Source organism: Falco naumanni, chromosome Z, assembly GCF_017639655.2.
Source record: "Falco naumanni isolate bFalNau1 chromosome Z, bFalNau1.pat, whole genome shotgun sequence".
In the NCBI taxonomy this organism is placed as follows: Eukaryota; Metazoa; Chordata; class Aves; order Falconiformes; family Falconidae; genus Falco; species Falco naumanni.
The window spans coordinates 13,397,059-13,420,544 of NC_054080.1; the positions used below are offsets into that span (position 1 = coordinate 13,397,059).

Consider the following 23,486-nt stretch of genomic DNA (forward strand, 5'->3'; position numbering starts at 1 on the left):
TTTGAGCACCATGGTGAGGGCAACAGTGCACGTAAGGTGAGCTCTTATTGTGTGGACAGCGAAGGATGATCTGGCCACTCAACTTTGGCTCAGAGAAAAATGGAGAGGTGGAGAGCCGCTCTGTTAGCACAGAAACCTTTGTAGGGGCGCTGCTGCCATGTGACAACTTTCATGTATTTGTGGGGTGATGCCAATGTCCCCCCCACCCCCAGGAATCCAAGTCTGAGCCTTCTGCTGACCTCCTTCCCCAGAGGAGCTGCTAAGAGGGCATCATCCCTGATGTCAGGGTGAGCCAGAGAGGGGCTGGGGGTTGCCCCCTCCATGGACTGTGGGTCCCACTGTCAATGGCTTGGGCACTGCTGGTACTGTGGCTGCTGCTCAGGAGGACATGAGACCAAGGCCCCTCGACTCTCTCATTCCCACAAAGCTGCTGGTGAGGAAGCGCCCTGATGGCACCTGATGGCCAAGGCACCTCAGAGGACTCAATGGCCCACGAAGCAGGACCAGGCCTCCCAGGGCCAGGCCTCCCATGGGAAGGCTTTTCTCTGCCTTCAAGAGGTCTGTGGGTGGGATGGGGTGCTGCTGGTCTGTGCAGGCTGTGGGAGAGGAGCCACAAGACTTCTGGAATTCTCAGCTGTGTAGAAAACCAGCACCTCAAAACAGACCTGTGTAACTTTCAGCTGCTTCTTTCAGCTCATAAATGAAAATCCCCCTACGAAAAGCCTGGGGCACCTTTGATCTTCCCATTTTGGTAACTCAGGGAGTTTCAGATATGGACTCTTCTAGTGTCTCCAAGGGCTCTCCACCTTGCCTAAGAGCTGACACATGCACACTGCACTTACCAAGTCAAGTGAGTAGGAAGGACTATTAGGGATACAGATCCTTCTTACCTTCGTGCCAGTGATAGGAGTGTGTAAGGGTCTTAATGCCAGCAAAGGGTGCAGGTGACAGTGAGGGTCTCAGCCCCAGCTGCTGGGACAGGACCGGTATGTATACCCCAGGTGCAGCTACTGGGGAAACCAGGATGAGTAAAGCGAGTGAGTCTTGGCACCAGCATGCTAAGGACTGCAGGTCACAGCCCACACGCCTGGTGCTGCCTGCTGGGGAGCCAAAGCAGTTGCATCTCCCCCAGCCACCAAGGGGAAGTGCTGGGAGTAAGGGTGTTAACAAACTTCAAGGTGGTCTAGCTGCCAAGTAGGAGTCCCTGGGTCCAGGCAGGGTATCAGGCACAGGCCTGTGCTGGTATTTGGTGAGATCTGTGGGTGTGGAGTGCCCGTTGGCTAAACGTGTCAGTGAACATGTGTGTTTTGCTTGTGAGCAGAAAGCTGGACCAGCTGTTGTGTAGGACTAAGAGGGCTCAGGATATGGGGCAGGGTTATCAGCTGGACAGAAGGGCTGTGCTGGTACTCAGGGGATCTGTGAACCCAAGTGTGCTTTCACTACTGAACTTCAATCCTTATTGGCTGTAGAGGAGAAAAGGGACATGGCTGGCTGCACTCACGTTTTATGCAAATTGTGGTGGTACTACACAGATGTGCTACAGAACGCAGCACCTTGCCTGTGACAGTCTGCAGAGCTGGCCATATGTCTCTTTTTTTTTTTTTTTTTTTTTTTGCGCATATGGGTATGTGTCTCTTGCAAATATGCGCTAGTACAGATCAGTAAGGAGAGCTTTTTTTCCTAGTAACTGTTTATGCTTTATTTGCTTTCCTAAAAGCTACTTATCATTTGCTCGCCAAACTGACTACAGGGCTACTCCAGCCTTCCGATGGATTCCTCCGTACCCTCGGGGCCAATGCCGAGCTCCTGGTGGTGACTCACGGGCTCCGCCATAGCCTAGGGCAGCCCCCGGGCCAGGAGCTCGCTCTCCAGCTGCCGCTGGGCAGCCACCCGTGCCCCGTAGACGAGGAAGCCCCAGGAAAGGAGCACCACAGCAGCCAGCACCTGCGGAACAAAGTGCATTGCGCATTGGCGGCGGCGGCAGGTCTCCAGCCCGTTATCCCCCAGGTCCTGGTGCCCGCTGCCCTCACCCGGAGGTACACCCAGCCCAGCTCCCCCCTTCCCCCAGGGAGCAAACCCGCCCTCCGCCAGCCCCCCTGGCCGCGCTCCCGGCCCCGGCACGCACCAGGCGGCAGAGCGGACGCGGGTCCCGCCGCTCCGGCGGAGCCATGCCAGCCTCGCCCCCTCCTCGGCCGCCGCTCCGCAGCGCCGCCGCCCGCCGGTAAGATGTCGCCACAGCGAGCGGAAGTGACGCCATAAAGCAGCGCCCGCGTTCCGCTCCCGGCAGGCAGCGCGGCGGCCTGGCGCTGCCCCGCTGCTGGTGGCGGGGGGCAACCGTTCCCCTGGCAACGCCGCTTCCGCCGCCGCGGATGGCAGAACCGTTACGGCGCCTGGTGGAGGGCGCCCGCCGCCGCCGTCGCCGCCCGCCCGGGGAGGAGCGGCGGGAGCCCGCGGGCTCCGGGCGCTGCCGGACGCGCCGCAGGCTGAGGGCGGACGCGGCCCCAGCCCGTGCGGGGATCGAGGGCCCGGTAGCGGTGAGTGCGGCCGTGGGGCCGGGGCGGCGCAGGGCCCTCTCGGGGGCGAGCTGGCGGCTGCCGGTCCGGCGGCCCGGGGCGCGGCGCGGGGGAGCGGGGCGGGGAGGCGTCCCGCAGCGTGGGGCAGGTGGTGCCGCACCGGGGCGGCGTGTGGCCCGTCCCCGCCGTGGGTGCGTGCGTGCCCTTGTGGCGTCCCGCGTTTGGGCTTGTGATGGCCGCCGCGGCCGGCCGCGTCCCCGCGCTTGTGCCCCCCGTCCGTGCGTGTCCGCTTGCCAGCCTGACAGGCTTCGTGCCCGGTGTCCCGCAGGTGGCTACGACCTGCGTCTGGGCCTGCTGGGAGGTGGGGTGATGAGTTCTGAAGTAGCACGGTAACTTGTTTACACCGAATTATAATGTCTAACGGTAACGGTGGTACCTAAAATAACTTTAAGATAGATGGATTTATTACTAACCACGCCTGACAGCCTGACTAGACACAAAGGCAGCGTGTACCTGAGGATGAGTGTAGGAATGACACCTGGTGGCTCCTGCTTCAGTCATAAAACCAAACAATAATTTAGGCTGGAAGACATCCCTGGGGGTTCTCTAGTCCAGCAAGCCAAGTGTGGTCCAGCATGAGTGCGCAGCAAAACAGGGGCAGCGGGTGCAGGAACGGGACAGGTCCAGCAGAACTTGGAAACTGGTAGTTTAGTTCAAGTGCAGTTACTTGTTTTTACCTTGGTTCCTAAAGGACAGAATTAACAGTTCTCATATTTTTCATATGTGAAAACTGGTCTCTTTTGGAAGTATGTTTTGGAGGGTACCATGTTAATTATAAACTACTGACCACATCAAAGCAGTTATTTATGAGTGGGGATGAAGAGAGAGTCCTGCCTGTTGTTACCTTTGTATGCGCCAGTGTGATTCAAGCTCTGTTTAAAACTTGCAACACTGAAGAACTAGATCTCAGTGTGAAGAGAAGCCAAGCAAGATAGTTAGGTCGTGCTGCCTCTTTGTTTGGTGTTCTGTCAGTGCTGATGCTGGGTTTTGCAACCAGAAAGGTGACTGTTCTGGGTTTCTGTGTCTTGTCTGAGACTAGAATAGTCTTTTGTCTCTTTCTTCTGTAGAACATGACTTCAGGAGATAAGGAGTTTTCAGAAGAGAGCGGCTTTTCACCAAAAGCCAGCACCAGCAAGCTGCCAACAGATGCGTCTCCTGACTCTAAATGCCCCATCTGCTTGGATACATTTGACAATGTTGCATATTTAGATCGCTGCTTGCATAGGTTCTGTTTCCGCTGTGTCCAGGAGTGGTCAAAAAACAAAGCAGAGTGCCCCCTTTGCAAGCAACCCTTTTTTTCCATTTTCCATACAATTCGTGCTGAAGATGACTTTAAAGAGTACATACTCAGCCCTTCAGAAAATAACTCTTTTGCCAGCCCTGATGGCCAGAGATTTCGTTACCGTACCACCATGACAGGGGAACGCCGCACTGGTGGTTCTGCTTTCCAAAGGACACTGTCCCCTCCAGATAATGGGATATTGTTTGAAGGATTGTCAAGTGAACCAGTGCGGCAGAGAGATGGAGAGATTCAGCAGATGATAAGGAGGCTGGCCTCAAGGAGGCAGGCTAGTGCAGAGGGCAGATCTATGCGGCAGATTGAGGAGGAGGACATGATCAACTTCCGCAGAGCTCTGTACCGTACTGGTGTGCGTATTCGTAGTATTCAGGATGGTGGCCGCTATCGAGACATTTCAGCAGAGTTTTTCCGCCGCAACCCTGCTTGCCTTCACAGGCTGGTTCCTTGGTTGAAGCGAGAACTTACAGTCCTTTTTGGTGCCCATGGATCTTTGGTTAATATTGTACAGCACATTATCATGAGTAATGTGACTAGGTATGATCTGGAAAGTCAGGCCTTTGCTGACGACTTAAAGCCATTTTTGCTGAATCGGACTGAACACTTCTTACATGAATTCATCAGTTTTGCCCGTTGTCCTTTTAACTTAGAAGCATACGATCAACATGCCAATTATGACTGTCCTGCACCATCATATGATGAAGGAAGCCACTCAGACTCATCAATTATTACAATATCTCCAGATATGGCATATTCTCAAGGGCCAGATAATAATTTGTCTGCTGTGACTGGTCTTGGTCAGGCCCCCTGGGATGATGAAACTCCGGGGCCTTCCTATTCCATTTCAGAAGAGGTTCGTGCAACCATGGCTTCTCCTCTGGAGATGTCAGAAAGTTCTGATGGGGACTCTGCTACAAAGAATCGAGGAACCAAACTGCAAACTCAGTTACAAGCTAATGCTGACTCAAATAATAGTGACTCTTCCTCAGACAATTGTGTTATCGTTCGGTATGTTAAGCCATTAGCTGAGAGGACACCAGAAGTGGTCGAGCTATCCTCGGACTCTGAGGAATCTATCAGGGAAGAGAAGAGGGAAGATGTGAAGAAACAGCAGCCAATCCAGTGTGGCAGCTGGAGTGATAGTGAACCGAGCAGGAGTTTCTCACCATGTTCCCCCACATATAAGGAGGGTATCGGTAGTGCTAGAAGCTGTTTATCTCCTGCAGTTGAGAAGACAGAGTCAAAAGATGTTGAGAAGAACAAATACAAGGTAAAAGATCTGTCTCCACAGAACTTGAGCTGGAGCCCCTCTCCAGGGAGTGACACAGTATGCTCCCCTTGGAATCACAGATGGTCCAGAAAGAGGAAGTCCAGGAGCCCACAATCGTGTTCACGGAACAATCGAGGTAGTCATGACCATCAGTCTAAGAGGGAGCGTCGTAGCAAAAGCCAATCTAAAAGGAAACGATCAAGAAGCAGAGATAGTAGCAAACACAAGAGCAAAAGAAGCAGCAGGAAGTCAAGGGCTCATGACACCAGAATCTCTCTCAAAAGCCAGAGAGACTCCCTAAGTCGTGAGAGCACGCCATCCAGAGAAGCAAGCAGATCACGATCACGTAGCAAAGGCCACAGCAAAAGGAGATCAAGAAGCAGAGACAGTGATCGTTATTATGTAAGACACAATTATAAAAGTAGATACCAGTGGAGTTATGCTTTCTGTAGTCGAAAGACACTTGGAGATGGCTATGAGTCCTCCAGCAGGAGGAGGACTCAGTCTAATACCCTCTACTCAAGGCAATCTTCTAGTCCAGAATACAGGATACGATCATTTATTGAAAAGAGAGATCCACATGCCCAGAGGGGACTCCATGAGAGACACTACTACTGTTATGAAAGATGCAGGTCAAGGAGTCGATCAAGCAACAGGTCAAGGTCTCCTTCTGGAGGAACTGACAGAATGAAAAGTGAAAAGCCTGGTGGAAAAAGGAAGTACAAAACTCGCCACCTGGAGAATGCATTCATGGAGAGCACAAGTCTAGAAAGAGAAAATGACCCTAAGAAAACTTTCTCAAAATTCAGTGACTGTTACAAAAATGAAGATAGCCTTTCAGACAATCGAGGAAGCAGCGAGACAAAGCATAAGAAAAAGAAAAAAAAGATGAGGAGTCCAAGTGTGGAGATAGTCTATGAAGGAAAAGCAACACACACAAGACATCTTAAAAAGAAAAAGAAAAAGCATAAGAAGAAACACCGAAAACATCACGTGAGTAACACGGCACATTCTTCTCCAGTAGTGATTACAATTGATAGTGATAGTAGCAAGGAGCCAGAAAATACTGAATGTGACAGCAGTGTTACCTGGACCGGCACAACTCAGATAAATGAGAGGGAAAATGAGTCTCCATCTTCTTTTCTGGGAAGGACAGGATGTGAAGATATTTACAGAGTTGGTGAGGGAACTGGAGGAGCAGCCAAAAAATGCAGTATTCCTACCAGAAGGGGAGATTTAGATGGTGACATTAAAAATGCTGATGTTGAACTTCGAGGCACAGTAGCTGATCAGAATCTTACGATAGTGGATACCAGCAGTAACACTCCTCACAGGGAAGCTGTAACCAGCTGCTTTCAAGAAGCACCAGCAGCACCTTCTGGTCAGCTGCCTTCCCCTAGGACTTCCTTCCTAGAGCGTCCAGAGAGACAACCATTGATACTAAGACTGCCAAAGAGACTTGTCAACAGATCCTCTTGGTTTGATTTTCCAAAAGAAAAAATGTAGCACACTTTCCATGGAACACTTCTTAAAATTGTGAAGTTGTTTTAATTTCTTTTTTAACCTTGAGAACAAAAATACCTGATGTTGTTCCTGTATTGTAGAATATGTCTGGGAAATGTGTAAAACTTACAAATCTGTATGCACTTTTAAGTCAAAGAAGATAGGATATGGATAGTACATTAGATAAGTCTTAAAGTTTCTAAGAAGAATATTTGGAAGTTTTAATTTCATAAAGCCATCCTGTATTCTTGTAGTAGGTAAAATATATCCACAGAGTATTTCAAAGTTTTGTTTAAAACAAACAACAAAAAAGGAGCCCAAACCAAAAGCTAGAAAGTACATTTTATGGGGATTGCTTATCTTAGGAAAAAGTGTTTAGTTCATAAGAAATTATTTAGGCTGAGTTCTGTTATTATTTTAATCTATTTGGTTTAAGCTGATCTCTGGTGAAAACCAGCGATTTCTATAAAGAACTTCAAAAGGACTTCCAGTAATGTGAAAGTGTGCTATGTCAAAATCTGAATAAAGCAATAAGACTGTTTTCTAAATTAATTCGTAAGTGTGGACACTGTACTTTGTGGACTGTGTACTTTTCAAACAGAAAATTTATCTTTCAGTTTTGGGTGTCTTACCAGTACAGACCATTGTTGTTTGTGCTGTCAGGAGTACTCCCGGTTGAAAAGGACATCTGGAGGTAATCAGGTCCCAGCCTTCACTGAAAGCAGGAACAACTTTGCTCAGGTTACTGTGATCACTGAACTGACCTGTTCAGTTTTGAGTTTTCCCAAAGCTGGATGGCTTCTCTGTGCTACCTCTTCTAATGTTTGTGTATTCCCGGGGGAAACATTTTTTTTCCGAATTTCTTTGTCTTTCCGTTGTTGCAGTCTGTGTCTTCTACCTTGCATCCTATTGCTGTGCGGCTCTTGAGGGGCCTGTTTTCCTCTTCTGTATGGCGTACCACTAAATACTTGAAGACATTTGTTTTCTCTGTAGCTTTGTCAGTAGAACATCTCCTCCTGACTTCCTTGCTTTAGACAACATTTACTCAGCTCAGCTCATATTAGATGTCCTGCTGCATGTATGTGCAAGGCACAGGGCTGAGGCAAGGTCTTGTTCTCCAGATCTGGGCCTTCTCTGCGTGCACAGCAGTAGCTCTCAGGGCTGAACCAGGAAGTTGTCTTTGGTCTCTCCTGTATTACTGCCTCTGTCTGCTGGGTTTGGCCTTGGCTGGTTGCCTGCCAGATACCCACCAAGGTGCTCTGTCACTTCCACTCGTTCACAGGATTGGGGAGAAAATGAGATGGGAAAGCTTGTGGATTGAGGTAAGGACAGGGACGTCACTTAATGATTACCATCACAGACCAAATGGACTCAAGGACAATGAATTTAATTTATTGTCAATTAAAAATTGAGTATGATGATGAGAAACAAAGACAAAACTAAAATCACCTTCCCCTCCCTTCTTCTCAAGCTTAGCTTCACTCCTCCATTCCTAATTCTTCTACTTCTCCTCCCCAGCAGTGCAGGGGCATAGGGAATGGGAGTCGTCACTCTGTAATACTCATGTCTCTGCTGCTCCTTTCTTCTTAACACTGTGCCTCTGTTCTAACATGGGTCCTTTCTACAGGGTGCAGTCCTTCAGGAACAGACTGCTTCAGTGTGATCCCCCCACAGGGTCACAGGTCCTGCCAAGAAAACCTGCTCCTGTGTGGGCTCCTAAACAAAGGCTGCAGCTCCTGCCAGGAGCCTGCTCCTGTATGGGGACCCCATGGTCTAGCTTCCTTTAGGATATCTCCATCTGCTCTGGTGTGGGGTCTTCAACAGGCTGCAGTGTGGGTATCTGCTCCCACTGTGGTCCTCCATGGGCCGCAGGGAGACAGCCTGCTTCACCATGGTCTTCTCCAGGGGCTGCAGGGGAATCTGCTCTGCTATCTGGAATGCCTTCTCCTCTCCATCTTCTCTGACCTGCAGGGCTGTTTCTCTCTTGTTTTTCTCACTCCCAGCTCCTTTTCTTAAATATGTTTTCACAAAGGCAGCACCAGCACGGCTGATGGGCTCAGCTGTGTCCCACAGTGGGTCTGTTTTGGATCCAGCTGGAACTGTCTCTGTCTGGCATGGGGCTCAGAGGCCACCCGGCAGCACTCCCTGCTACCAAAACCTTGTAAACCCAGTACGCTCTGGTTTAACAGATGTTGATCCCATGTGTCAGCTGTTAGTTGATTGTGCAGAGATAGTGATGAGCACATCTGACAGCACTGGAGACTCACTATCTAAATCCCAAATCAAGTCATTTCAGCAAGCTACTGAACATGTGTTGCAGTCTCCTTTGTTACCTGCAGTTGGTGGTGATTTCATAACTGTTCTGGATTAATGAGGTGACATACACACCTTCTAAGGTTTTCCTCACTTCCAAGGGTGCTGTTCTCCCTGGAGCATGGGATATTTTTCGAGAGCTTGTTGAGTCAGTTGCTGCAATGGCAGAGAGATGGAAGGATTCGTATGAGAATGAGTGTTCTCACAGAGGGTCAGGCTGATATGGAAGATCAGTCTTTGGGGCTGGTAGGGGAGGAGACCGTTACTGGTGTATACAGAGCTCTGTATTGCCAAGGTCTGTCTGTCCAGTGTTACTGACCACTGATCACAGAACTAGAGGCACGACACCCGAGGAAGGGGAAACTTCTGGTACCCAGACCTGAGCTTCCACCATCAGGGACCTTGCCAGTGTTACGGAGGAGATGCTGTCCTCCTAGACAGCCGCTGTGCTGCTGGAGGGACTGAGGTGAGCTTTATAGCTTCCCAAGCATGATGGAGGAGGAGGGAGCAAGGCCTGGCCTAGGGTGGGGAGTGGCCACCACCCTGCCTCCCCAGCCCTGGAAGAGGGATTTGCACATCCCAGGCAGGAAGCTTGGCATGTTCAGGTAGGTGGCCATGGAACAGGCTATTATTATTGCAACTACACTTGCCAGGTGAATGATATTAAAAAAAAAGTTATTTCACCACTGCATCTTTTTGCCTCCTACATACCTCATTTTCACCTTGGCTATTTGAGTAAAGAGGACAACTGGCCTGAGTGCCCAGCAGCTTCCAGCAGGAAAGCAGGCTGGTGGCCCAGCAGAGCAAAAGGTGTCTGCTTGGATAACCACTCCTGCTTTGGGAACCTCATCCCTCCCGAGCCTCTGTCCTGCCAGCTGAAGACCTGCACACCAGGGTGGGTGTGAGTGGGATTGCACCCAAGGGTGTGTGAGTGTTTCCTCTGGTTTCCCTTGTGCTCTGCACATGCTGCTTTTCTGCCTCCATCAATTGTTCTTAGTAAGACAGAAGTTCAGGTTGTTTGTATAAGACTAGGTATCCCTCTGGGTGACAGCTGCAGGAAGATGTCCTAGATCCAAGGATCAGGACAGACTAGTGAAAGACTGAAGCAAACATGATTTTTTTCAGGACCTCATGCCTGCTTGTGAGAGCCTGCCCATAGAACAGCAGCTGTAGGGAAAGCACTCTTTGGACAGCAATCCCACCACACAGCCAGGAGACTACCGAAGTCAGGTCCCCTGGGGCCTGGGAAAGAGCTGGACAGTTTGCTGTTGCCTGTCTGCACTGCTTTCCCCTCTGGATTGTGGATGTGTGTGTACCCTCCTGCTAATCCCTGAGAGTGTGCTCCACTCCTGAATTTAAATGGGATGCGAAATGTGTGAATGGGACAAGAGCCCCATCACTGAAGCCTTTGTGAGTGCCTCAGTAAAGCCATCAACACATTAACATTCAAAGTCATCACCAGGTCAACCAAAGGCAAGTGCTTCTGGGGGTTGCTGTTGTGTAGATACAAGTAGGAGCAATGAGTGTCAGAGCTGCAGCCCACCCTCCTACCTATCCCTAGGGAAGACAAGAATTAGTTCTGGCTCTCTGAGCAACTTTATCCCAGTGACAGGCAAGTGGAGGAAGAGGAGAATGACTTTTCAAGGAAAGAGACATGTTTCTTTGAGAAAATGGGGCACTGTGCCCCATCATTATCAAATTCTGCTGCCCCAGTAAACCAGGGGCAGCTGCTCCCTGGAGCTAGAGGCACAGAGGTGCCCAGTTCTGCTCCAGAAGACTTTGAGAAGCTTCAGCAGCCCAAAAGATTTTGGAAGCAGGCAGCACCAGTGATCCTCCAGGCAGGGCAGGAGGGGTTGCTGAGGGCTGAGCCTTCCAGCCACTCCTTCAAGGCTGGCTTCCAGGTCTGACCAGGATGAGAAGCTGAGGGGCAGAGCAGCAGTGTGCTTCCTCTTTCCCAGTCACCCATGAGGTCACTTTTTAGTCCTTGTTAATTGGTGGGCTGTGAAATGCCCCACTCCCAGGATGTGACTGAAATTAAATGCCCCAAGAAGCCCCTCTGGTACAATTCTATAGCCTTTGTGCTTCAGGCTGAGAGGCAGGGACAGCTGCCTGTCCTTGGGATGTAAAGCTGACAGGGACTTCTGTGCAGGTACAAGGCTGGACCAAAAGCAACAACAGAGAGTGTCATCATATGCCCGTAAAGCAGCACTTTGTGATACGCCAGCCTTTCCACCACTGCCGAGGAGAATAGCCTGGACATCCTGAACCCTGTGTCCATCCTGAACAAGGTGACTGACTGGCTGTCTGACAGGTCTCTACCTGGTCCCTCTGCTGTGGTCCCCTCCTTAGTGTCCTCTTAGCAGACCCAGAGATAGCAGGAAAGAGTTCACACCCTGCAGCCTCTGTACTAGGGCTGTGTGCTGGTGCTGTTGGTCTAAATTCAGACCTGATTTGGTGCTGGAGATAGAAGATTCAGAAAGACAAAGAAACTTCAGCACTGTTAGTTGATGTTATCCCACAGCTTGACACAGAGGGCCGATTCTGGGATGCTCTGGGGCAGCAGGTTCATATCTACTGATGTCCCCAAATGCATTGCTCTCTGCTTTTTCCCTTTCCCTGCCTGTATGTGAGGTGCCAAGCCAGCCAAAGCGGAGCTCAGGGGGTCTTCCATTTGCACAGAGGCAGCTTCACCTTCTTCAGAGCCTGTCTTGGCTCTGTTGGACTAGATCACTTAAAGGCCTGAGAACAGATATCAGGGGACACCAGTTACACTTTTTTTTGTTACTGCTTCCTCCCTAGAATTTTGGCTTTGCTCTTCAAACCCGAGCTCCTCCTCATCCCTTTAAAAGAAAGGTCCCCTCTGAAACGGCAGAACAGTTCCTGCTGAGCTGAACAGTGTACCCACAAGCATGCTGGCTCAGCAGGTGTCAGCAGGGTGCCCTGGCAGCCAAGAGGGCAAACCGCACCCTGGGGTGCATCAAACATGGCATAACCGGCCCATCAAAAGAGGTCATTATCCCGCTGTATTCAGCGTGGGTGGGGCCACACCTTGAGGACTGCGTATAGTTCTGGGCCCCACAATTTAAGAAGGATGTGAAGGTATTTGAATGTGTCCAGATGAAGTCAACAAAGCTGGTTGAAAGGGCTGGAAGGAATGCCCTGTGACAAGCAGATAAGGACTTTAGGTTTGTTTGGTTTGGAGAAAAGGAGGCTGAGGGGTGATCTCATCGCTCTTTACAGCTTCCTGAGGAGGTAATGTGGAGAGGGACGTGCTGGTCTCTTCTCCCTGGTATCTGGTGATAGAATGTATGAGAGTGGTTCAAACATGTGCAGGGTAAGTTCAGACTTGGCAGTAGGAAGCATTTCTTTACCAAGAAGGTAGTCAAACACTGGAACAGACTTCCTAGAGAGGCAGCTGATTCTCTGTGCCTGTCAGCTTTTAAGAGGCATTTGGACAATGCCCTGAATAACATGCTTTGACTTTTGGTCAGCCCTAGTGGGGTCGAGCAGTTGACGTACGGAATTAAACTCTATAACTCGAAAGTTATAAAGTAGGTATGTTTATTGCATGCAGATGCACGGGGGATCGCTCCTCCACAAGCGTGCATGCCCAAAGTGACGAACCATCTCATATCTATACAATAAAACAAATGAATATTCAATTAACGCCTATACATATTCGTTACCTAAACCCGCCTACTCTTGCTTCGTATGTTAATTAGCTTATCAGTCCTTTGCCTGGAATGTGGTGGTCTTGCAAGTTTGCAGCTAATTCATGTCCTTGTTGGTCATCTAGCTTTCTTTAGCAAGGAGATCTCTAGATAATATTGGAATGTTTCTCATCATTTTTATAAATGGCCCCTTTGTTAGAGGAAGAAGAGTAGGTATTTCCTTAAAACTATATGGTTATGTGACTGATCACCATACCTACACTCCTTGAGCAGACATATACAATCACAATCGATGTTTATTGTCCCTACTTTGCACTATTTCTCCATATCACAGTTGGACTGGATGATCATTGTAGGTCCCTTCCAACTTGAACATAATATTGTGTTCTGCTCTGTTCTATACTATTCTATACTATACTATTCATTTTCTCTCTTCACAAGGAGCCATATGGAGAAGACAAAGGGCAATGGGTACCAACTGCAGTGGGAGAGGATTGATCTTGACACAAAGAAGAAAGTTTTTACAGTGAGAACAGTTCTTCCCTGAAAGCCAGCCAGACTACTGCCTGGGGGAGCTCTGGGGTGGCAGATGTTACTCTGTAGTGGATGGTGATGTCACTGAGCAGTGGGCTCTGATGTCACTGAGCAATATGTCACTTCACATCCCTAGCTGCTTATCTTGGGGTGCTGGCAGAGCCTGGGCCTGGCCTCCTGCCGAGCATGCCTGTGAGGTCTGAAGGGTGAAGTGAGGCATCTCCTGGTGCTGGGTGGTCCTTCAGCAGCTGCTACCAGCAGCTCTTGGAGCCCATCCCAGAGCCATCACCTGTGTTGCCCAGACACTGCCTGGATCAGGCAGCTGGGCACCATGGAGCTCATTTGCAGCAGCACAGGAGAGCTGTGTGGGCAAACATCCCCTCAGGGTGTCCATGGGGTGGGTGATGAGGCTCAGGGAGCTGGGACAATGTCCTTCTCCAGGAGCCTTGGCATTTCTTCCTCCCTTCCCCGGGGACAGTGAATGACCATGGCCTCTATTCTGCAGTGTGCAGTACCCACTGCTGTGGTGCCAACAAGAGGGAGCAAGTCCTCTGTCCTCAGCACTCCCCAGCTTGCTGCAGCACACAGAGTATGGCTACTGACAGCAAGTAGAGCTGCCCCATCTGCCATGACAATCAAGAAGATATCACCTACGTGTCACCCTGTCTCCACGAATTTTGCATAGGCCTGTGCTCTGTGCTGGGCATGGCATGAAGTGAACTGTCCCCTGTCCAGGTCAGGGATGAAAGTCATCTTGTTCTTGGTGTGGTCTGATGATTATTTGACATTTGGCATCCTAGGTGCCATAGAGCCTCTGGCTGAAGACCTCCAGGATAAGCAAGGAGATGTGGAGCCAGTGCCTAGACCTCAGATGGGCAGCTTCCCTCCTGAAGTCTGGAGGGACTTTCTCAAAAGCCACCCAAATAACATCAGGCCTCTTCGGCTGTGGCTGCAATGGCAGCTCAGGGTCCTCACTGAAGGCCAATGGTGGGAACTGGCTGTGGTGAAGGGCATTACTGTGGCCTGATATGGAGAAATAGTGCAAAATAGGGACAATAAAAATCGATTGTGATTGTATATGTCTGCTCAAGGAGTGTAGGTATGGTGATTGGTCACATAACCGTATAGTTTTAAGGAAATACCTACTCTTCTTCCTCTAACAAAGGGGCTATTTATAAAAATGATGAGAAACATTCTAATGTTATCTAGAGATCTCCTCGCTAAGGAAAACCAGATGATCTACAAGGACATGAACTAGCTGCAAACTTGCAAGACCACCACATTCCAGGCAAAGGACTGATAAGCTAATTAACATACAAAGCAGGAGTAGGCGGGTTTAGGTAACGAATATGTATGGGCATTAATTGAATATTCATTTGTTTTATTGTATAGATATGAGATGGTTCGTCACTTTGGGCATGCACGCTTGTGGTGGAGAGATCCCCCGTGCATCTGCATGCAATAAACATACCTACTTTATAACTTTTGAGTTATAGAGTCTAATTCCGTACGTCAGGCCCACCCATGCCTGTACGGGCAGGATGAGGAGGTGTAGGTGCAGCAGCCTGCAAGAACACATGAGGACATTCATCCACCAGCTCATCACTGCTGCTGTGCGCTTGTGTGGCAGGGACATCCACAGGCACCTGGACCAGCAGGACCCCTGTGCTGCTGGGGAGATGGACGACAGCCCTGCAGCCAGCCCCAGCCCCATCACTCCTGGGAGGGGACTCCCGACTCCAGCTGGGCCAGCCCTGCAGGCTCCAATGGGGAGGAGGAAGCCATGCACATGTTGGAGGCCATCCTCTGCAGGGGTTCTGGCCGCCTCCCATCTGCTCCTGGCCCTGCAGAGCAGCAGCAGACCCAGGAGGAGCCAGGGCAGACAGCGGTGGTGGCTGGTCTCTGCCCAGGGCTGCAGCTGCAGCCCCTCTCCGCTCCTGGCCAGGGCAGGGACTGCTCACTGGGGGAGCCCCAGCCCCCCGCAAAGAGGAGGGCCACCGACCCCCAGGACTCTCCCCAGCCCTGCAAGAGGCAGCCTCGCTGGCGGCAGTAGGCAGGTGTCCCAGGGGCTGGTGAAGCAGGGGCCAAGGCACACCAGGAGGCTTTCCAACTTGCCTCAATCTGCTTACTAGGGAAAGAAAACAAAGAATAAAAACTACAGAAGTCTTGGTGTCTCTTTTGGTCTGGATGGCATTGCTGTCTCCTTCTGGTCTGCCTTTGGTGCTGCACTCACCTTTCCCCTCCGGTGTCCACTGCAGCCTGGGGTAGATGGGATCATCTGGAGGGAGCTGGGGCATGAACACAAAGCCCTTTGCTGCGCAGGAGGTGCGCTGTTAATGCCGACAGCTCCTTCCAGGTAGCCCAGGTGTTGTTTCTTCGCTTCTCCCCTGAGAGTAAATTCTGCTCAACTCCAGGGCTGCATCTTGGCAGCTTGTCCTGGGGGAGCCGTTTGCTGCCAGGGGGTCTCCAGAGCCATGCCTGCACCCCATCACTTGTCACCCCAGGCCTGGCCACCTCCACTCCTTGTCCTCTGCCCCCACATTTCAAGGGCTTTGCACCTCTGTCAACTCATGCTGCTCCGTATGGCCTCAGTACGTAGCACCACGGCTTGACGCTGCTCTCTGTGTAAAAACAGAGCTGCACCTACCAGTGTTTTTGGTAGGTAATCCCAGAGAAAGCCCTGCTCTGTGGCACAGCAGGGCTGAACAGCCCCAGGCAGGAGGCCTTGCACACTCAGTGCTCTGCTGCTAGCAGTGAGGGTGCCCTGCACAGCTCAGTGATGCAGGGAGCTGCATGCTGCATGGCATGGACTACAAATACTAGAAAACAGCAAACTCTCAAAAGCATTAATATTTCAAAGAGACGTTTACACTGTGGGAAACTTCGTTTGGTTGTTTTTCATAACATGCATTGTTAGGAAATTGACATTAAAATGCAAAGGATTGTTTTCTCTATCAAGGGCAGTGAGCTCAGCTTAGGAAATCAGAAGTCTGCCACAGGCAGCCATGGCTTTCCAGTGCTGCTTCGGGTAAACCAGTTCATCACGCTTGCTGCGCCCACCTGCAAAGTGGGAATAACAAGCAAGCTGATTCATGACATCAGCTGCTATTAAGCAACCTACTTCTGCTGAAGGGAACCAAGCTGCATTTATTTTCTCTGCGTAGAAATGAGACCTGTTACACCTCTTCCAGTGTTCACCTGGTATAATTGTAGGTTTTGTCATTTTGTACATCAGAAGAATTCTACAGGCAATGGTGCTGAATTTAGTGGCCCACACATCATTACCTGGTGCCTTTGCGATTCACTGGATACTCTGCCTGGCTTCCAGGTGCCTTTTGAGGAAGAAGATGTCTTATCTGCCAGACCTGGGGCATCTTGAATCTTAGGAGAGGTATGTTGGCAGATAAATCCCCTGAAGGTGTCTCTTGCTCTGCATGCATGCAGAGCCTGTCAATACAGGACTGGGATCTTGTCTGAGGACCATCCTGTGATGAATCAATAATAATCCAGGCTGCACTGCAAAGGGATCTCCCTCTTCAGCATTCACATGCTGTGCTTCAAATGAGTACTTGAAGACCAAGGGACATTCCATGGGTACGTAGTTCATCTCATTGTAGAGAAACTCTGTGGTCATGTTTCAGTTTCAGAATCATGTTTCAGTGTACATTCCTGCCTCCAAGCTGGACTGGCATCCAAAGGCTGACCAATGCTGCTAGCATGCATATCTGTTGAACATTTAACTGGTAGATCAATCATTGGCAGTGGCAGAGATGCTCAGTGCCTCAGTTTCAAGAAGTTTCAAGTCTCACTTTCCAGCAAGCTGGGGCTGTCTGCAGTTCAGTCAGTTTCACAGCCTTTGCTGTGGGGTCACAGAGACCTGGAAATGACCCGAGCATAGCTAGGTAATCTGCTCATTTAGGCACATATTCAGTGGTCTCCAAAAGGGGAACTAAGTTAGCTGAAACTAATATTCTGGATTAGAAAAGGCTGATGGAAAGTAGAGGAAAAGCCCTCTTCCTTGGGATGCTGTTAAATGCTTAGGTCTAGGAAATTGTTTGCTTGAGGGGTAGAGTGAACCAGCATACAACTAAGTTAGTCTTCAATTCTGATGAATAATATAGCTGGCCACTCATCAAAAACATGTGAACCAGTATGTGTGGTAATATTACCATTTATCTTTTGAAAACCTGTAGCCCTTTAGAGATTGTCTATCCAGTATGCTACATGCAGAATGAGCCTCAACTAAGTGACAAGCTGCTGTCCAAAGCATTGAGATGAAAATTAAGCGCATAGGGACAAAGAGATGCAGAGCTGTGAAATAACTTTAAGATCATTCACCTGGTGAGTGTAGTTGGGGTAATAACAGTTTGATTCTCAGCCACCTACGTGAACAAGATCACGTGACTCCGTCAAACCACAGGGGTTTGTGCCTTGAAATCATAGCAATTTCTTCTCTTCCATTAGCTGAAGCAGAAAAGATGTACATATGTGTGTATGTATGTCTGTATGTGCTTGCACACTTGCACACATTATGTGTTTATGGGGAGGGTGTGAGAGAGTATGAGTGAGTTGTCAGATGCCTATTGTACTTTGGAAGTGCAGAACAGAAAAATAGAGGCCGATGCTGTGCATCTTCTGCATGCACATTTATGTTTTTTGGACATATGAGAATGATCTGAAAGAAAGAAGGAGAAAAAACCCTGCTAGATGGGCTCGTGTCTTCTAAGATTTATGAACTGCTAAATTTAGAAAAGTCATTTTGGTGTTGCTGGTATATTGCAGGCTCTTGTGCATGAGTCAATAAGAAAAAGCTTGAGTCGCTTCCTCTGTGAAAGCATGTACAAGTAACATAGAATAGGTTCAATTAATCTTTTCAACCACTGAATTCACTCTGGATAAACAAACTGTGTATCAGACGTTATGCCCTAGAAAGGTAATCAGCCTTATAAAATGCTTCTCTTCACAGCTCTGCTTTTCTCATTACTGTATTGCAAATAATTTTCTGAAAGGAAAAACTTTTCAAGCAAAATGTTAAACACCATTCATTTGTCATTTTCCTGCGTGGACCAGGCAGCAGCCTGCTGGATCTCAAAATAACCAGTCATTATGAGGCTTGTATTGAACTGTTTGTCTTTTTGGTCCTTGTTCTCAGGTGGTGTTCCTTTGTGACTGGTAATTTCCAGCATTCCTGCTTGAATTGGCCTATGTGAAAACTCTGCATGACTCATACATATAATTAAATACAATGGATCATCACAAGCTAGTGATCGGGCTGTGTTCTAGTACTACACACGTGATCTCTACTGCCTTACCTGTAGCCGTAGGTCATAGAATCATAGAATGGTTTGAGTCAAATGAGAACTTAAAGATCATCTAGTTCCAGCCCCCTTGCCCCAGTGGGTTTTTTTTTTTTTCATGGGGGCCAGCTATACTTCAGACCACATTACCAGGTTCATTGCAGAAGAAACCAGTAATTTTGGGCTTAGGCATTAATGAGTGGAAACAGATTTTATCAATCCCTTTGTGTTCTTTATTTTTTGTAAGAACAATAGGGAAAATCTCTACAGTTCATGTTTTGTGGGAAGTTATAGGTTTGATGCAGAAATAACCCAGTAAGGCTCTTTGTATTTTGCTATGGAGTGTATCAAAATAAGCAGACTAAATTGTCCCTTCTGGGCAAAAAAAAAAGGGGGAAAATAAAGCTATGAAGATAAAAGAGTTCAGCCACAAAGCAGAACCTCATGTTGTTTAATGGCAAGGTCTTTTGTGCTGGCATCTCAATTTTAGAGTGTGAGAGATTGCAATCATCATTACACACTAGGTATTGTTGCTAGCTTGAAAAATAATGCAAGAATTCCAGCACTTTGAAGAATGATTAAAGACCATCAATTTATTGTATTTTCATTCCAAATTTTCTATTGCTTTATGTGAGCTTTAATATTTGCTATCAGATTTACATGGCTGTATTTTATTGTACTTTATGGTTGGCTAAATTAGGTTAGGGTGATTGTCCCAGGGAATATTAATAATCCTTGTTTAAATAAGCCAGAATTTATACTATTGTCAGAAGTTAATAGCAGTGTTTTTCTCTTTTTGTATAGGATTATTGATTACTACAGTGCAATGGCAGAAAACAATACTGGTGTACAATACCTATTAAAATAGCCTTATTCAAATGCTAATAGCTGACACCACAGTGAAGATTGCCAAAGAACAAATCGATGTCACAAAATGTCCATACCATGTCCTATAGGTGAAACAGGTGAATAATGATGCCATTTCTGACACAGCACTGAACAGACATGTTGAAATACTATGCAGCACATTACCTGTGCTGTAACCACTACTGTGAGATACGTTCTTATAACAATGCCTCGTTGTCACCAATTAGAAGTTATCATTATCAGTGCCACTTCCTTATCTAATTCCTCCAGTGATATTAATTTATTTAGAAAATGAAGGTCAGCCTTTGCCTATGCCTGTGCTCTGAGTTGCTGATAGCAACTCAGTTCTTGCTGCGACAGTTGGTGCCCTGTGTGAGGCTCAGCCTCAGGACCCTCAGATTATGAGACTGAGTATAATGAGCGGTGATAGTGGTGATGGCTGGGCTGGGGGACTTTTGAAGTTTTGAGCGGTGATGGCAGTGCCCAACGTAGCGGGGACAGGTGGGGATAGCCTGTGATCCAGATCACGCTGAGATAGGTGGGGAGAGCCTAAACAGACACGGGTAAAGGTGAGCTGTTGGGATCAAAAAGAAGGAAGCCTGACCACCATGGATCTAAGAGACTGAGGGTAACGGGGGACAGCGGCAGAGTACACGGCCAGACATGGCAGCAGCCCGCAGCGGTGGCAGGTCCAGGGGGGGTCTGGCCAGACAGCAGTGATGGCTGTGCTGGGGGAAGGCGCGGGAGCAGCGCGGTGCTGCGGGCAGCTCCCACTGTTGCTGCTGCTGCTCGGCCTGGTGTTGCTCTTCCCAGCGGTTATGTGCTCATGGAAGGTGTCTCCACTCATAGAAGAAATGGGCGACCACAAGGATGTTAAGAAGTTTTTCAGGACATGGAATGATGTGTTAGTGCTGTATTCTAGATCTGCTGCTGCTGAAAGCTCACTCAGGTTATTGTCTGGTGTGGCCCAGGAGATGAAAGGATGAGGTACTGTAGGCTCATCAGAACCTCCCTCTGAAGAAAAAAAAATCCAAGATGTCAAGAAAGCAGGTGAGAAGAAAGGTGATCAGTTCCCAGAAGCTGAAAAGCCCAAGAAAAAAGTGAAGAAGGTATATGTGTATAAGTTCAGGGACAAGTTATCTGGACTATATGAAAAGTTTATTTGTGAAAAGGTTGTGATGATTGTTAAATATATAAGGTATGAAATGTTAAGAAGAAAAAGAAAAGAAAAAAGAAAAAAGGAGGGAATTGTAGAGGACTGAAGCTGGGTTCATTAACATTGATAACATACAGCTGTGGGCTGGCTTCAGGGGCGGTGGGTTGGCTGATGTGGATAAGGTACAGCTGTGGCTGGTTCTTGCTAAGTAGTTAAATAGCTCTAAGGGGTATAGAAGAAAGGGATTGTATGAAGAGGAGTGCTGGATGAAGAAAGACCTGGAAGAAGCAGAGGGAGGAGAGAGAGCATCCCTGGATGTAGGAGAGGCCCTAGGAGAAGCAGAGAGAAGAAGGGGGCCTGGATGAGGAGAGACTGGCTGGAAGAGGAGCCAGGAGGAGGAAGAATCTGGATGCAGCAGAGGCAAGAGGCAGCATGGACTGGCCTGAAGAGGATGAAGAAACAGCACGGATAGTAGATGAACTTTTGAAACCTTGTGGGCGATTGGTGGCTGTGCCAGGGTAAGGTCCGGGATCTACTTATTGAAGTTAATCTGGTATGTGATGGTAAAAGCATTGTTGTAGCCACCTAGATTTGATAGTGCTGTGACAAGTTCTGAGTAATTGTGCTTAATGAGATGCATGCCATCTTTAGCATACTTTCAGGGCGTGCTTCCGTCTTGCCCCATGTCCTTAGGCTGCTGGATTTTTAATCCTGAACATTGTCTTGTCTGAAGTGAATTTGGATCATGTGTGGATATATAGGAGACCGTAGATGTAGGAAGGAATGCTTCTTTTCTTATGCACGGCATGGGACAACGAGCCTAATTTAGGTACCTTTACTTCCTAAAAATGTGGTCTGAGAGCCAAGGTTTCGTAAGTGGATATAGGATGAATGGTGGCTTCATGTTTAACTGAATGCCTTGGCCCATTTCCCTGTTTGAGTGTTCAACACATGAATATTGTGCTGTTTAGTGTGATCCTGGATGCATATAGGTCTCTAGACCTTCAGCTGAGTGGAAGTTATATACATACCTTGGAAGATATGGGCTCCTTCATCACAAGTAGTGAGTCATTACAGTTCAGGAGTGTGAAGCCATCTTTCTGCATTCTAGAGTTTGGGATAAAGAATGGGGACCAGCAGCAAAGCCCTGCTTCTTGCCAGGAGATCATAGGCTCTTCTGTAAGGTCAACATATTTAAGAGTGCTCAATGGCAATCTTAAAAACATGAAACACTTCATAATCTAAGCTTTGACAGTTTCCAAAAGCGGTTGCTTAGTTACCATGGATACTTACACAGAATTGGTTAGCTGGGGGTAATGCAAGAATGACAGAAGTTTATGGTATTCTGGGCATCTGCAGCACAAGGGCATCCCCAGCCAGAGTTACGAAATACAAATAGCTGAATAGCTGTTGTATGTACAGCACCCCTCCTGGACTGCTTGTTTTTGACAGCATTTGACAGATTTCTTTTCTATGAAAGTCATGATTCAGGCTGTGTGACACACCTATCCATCCAGCCACTGTCCCAGACTGTAGGATTGTCTTCACTGGCACCAGGAAGAATCAGCTTCGTTCTGCTAGATGACATGCTGTTGTGACCCTACCAGAGCTGATGTTGCATCCAGTCTCAACTATGCATGCTTCCTGATGGGCAGACCATGCTCCCCTGGACTGGGCAGCAGTTTGCACAGCAGCAGCAATGTTGCAAATACCCAGTGTCACCCACAGCCTGAGGCCCTCTTTGCACCAGTCCGCTCTGGGTTTTTTGTGCTGTGGTGAATACAGCCTTGGAGAAAGAAGAATGTATAGTTTTCCCCTTCCAAACATATGTCAGCAAGGCGGTCATACCACTTGATATTCAAAAAACAGTATTTGGTAAAATCTGCATGCAGTTACATAGATGCATTTGTTTACACTTAGCGAAGGTGTTCCTGAAGGGACAGCAGAGATGTTGCATGGGACAGCAGAGATGTTGCATGGAACATCTTCCTGTTGAAATAACATAAAGAAGCTCATGAATCATAAAATTCATCAGTGATTAACTTCTCTGCAAAGTGCGTGATGGCTCTAGAGCTGACATTTCTCCTCCACTCCTTCTCTTCTTTATTCACCCTTTTCTCCGTTTAGCATCTTCCTTTTTTTTTTCTGTATGTGCCCTGAACATCTGAGATATCTGATCGGATAGGGCAATGTGGGCGGAATGTGGATCATGTGAAGTTAATGTCAGGGCCCTGAGAGCACCCCATTCTAGCCCTCTCCCTGGGGCTTTCCTGCCTGTGCTGGTGGCTCTATCCAGCAGTGTAGCCTGGGGTCAGGCTGCTGCAAGCCGAGGTGCCAGGGGCCGTGCTGGGGCCCTCCCCATTGCTTAGGAGCTGCCTCAGCCCCTCCGGTTCTTCTCTGTGCCCAGGCTCCTGGCTTCCCTGCTGAGCAGCCTGGTCTTGCTGCTAGCCAGTACCTGGTGGGGATGCAAACTGGTTCAGCTTCCAGCTACTTGAGCTTTGTGCTGCCAGTCTTGAGTCTGGCTGGGGGCTGCTGCAGGTCCAGAAGTATTGTATCCTGATGCTGCTTAGCACAGGGATAAGAGAAGAAGTTGGAGTGTTGTCACGAGAATGGTTTTGTCACCTCTCTCATGCTTTCAAGTTGCTCACTCTCTCTGCAGCCCTTGGCTAAAATGGCCAGGGAGAAGAATGCCTCTGTAATGGAGAGCTGTTCTGCACAGCTGGTGCGAGTTTGTTCCCTACTTTCCCACTTCCTTTCACACTTCAACTGGTGTTTGTCCATGCATTGGTCATCCACTTCCGAATGTATACTTTCTCTCCATCAGCTTGATCAGGCACTTTGTTTTCCTTTTTCTCCTTTGTGTAAGTATATAGGTATTTCAGAAATACAGCTAAATTGCTCTACTACTGTTAAATTCGCTTGCATCTCTATATATTTTATAGCAGTAAAACTGAAAATACAGAATGAAGTTGAGAAAAAGCAGAATAATAATAACCTGATTGTAT

At 48.4% G+C, this 23,486-nt stretch overlaps 1 protein-coding gene and 1 long non-coding RNA gene across 2 annotated transcripts; one reads left to right on the forward strand and one right to left on the reverse strand.

The window, feature by feature from the left end:
- Positions 1 to 1,672: 1,672 nt before the first annotated feature.
- LOC121081223 lies at positions 1,673 to 2,248 on the reverse strand. The gene is made up of 2 exons (XR_005825609.1): positions 2,126 to 2,248; positions 1,673 to 1,944 (listed from the first exon to the last, which is right to left on the reverse strand). It is a non-coding gene; the product is annotated as an uncharacterized LOC121081223 (long non-coding RNA).
- Positions 2,249 to 2,290: 42 nt separating this feature from the next.
- TOPORS (TOP1 binding arginine/serine rich protein, E3 ubiquitin ligase) lies at positions 2,291 to 7,192 on the forward strand. The gene is made up of 2 exons (XM_040580522.1): positions 2,291 to 2,534; positions 3,641 to 7,192. The coding sequence occupies exons 1-2, from the start codon at positions 2,370 to 2,372 to the stop codon at positions 6,644 to 6,646; spliced, it is 3,171 nt and encodes a 1,056-aa protein (XP_040436456.1). The 5' UTR covers positions 2,291 to 2,369; the 3' UTR covers positions 6,647 to 7,192.
- Positions 7,193 to 23,486: the final 16,294 nt, after the last annotated feature.

What these genes read in the sequence shown, in the direction of transcription:
- TOPORS (XM_040580522.1), top strand. Translation starts at nt 2,370, where the DNA reads ATGGCAGAACCGTTACGGCGCCTGGTGGAGGGCGCCCGCCGCCGCCGT. An exon ending in GGATCGAGGGCCCGGTAGCG is followed by an intron (nt 2,535 to 3,640) that starts GTGAGTGCGGCC and finishes TTTCTTCTGTAG; the next exon opens with AACATGACTTCAGGAGATAA.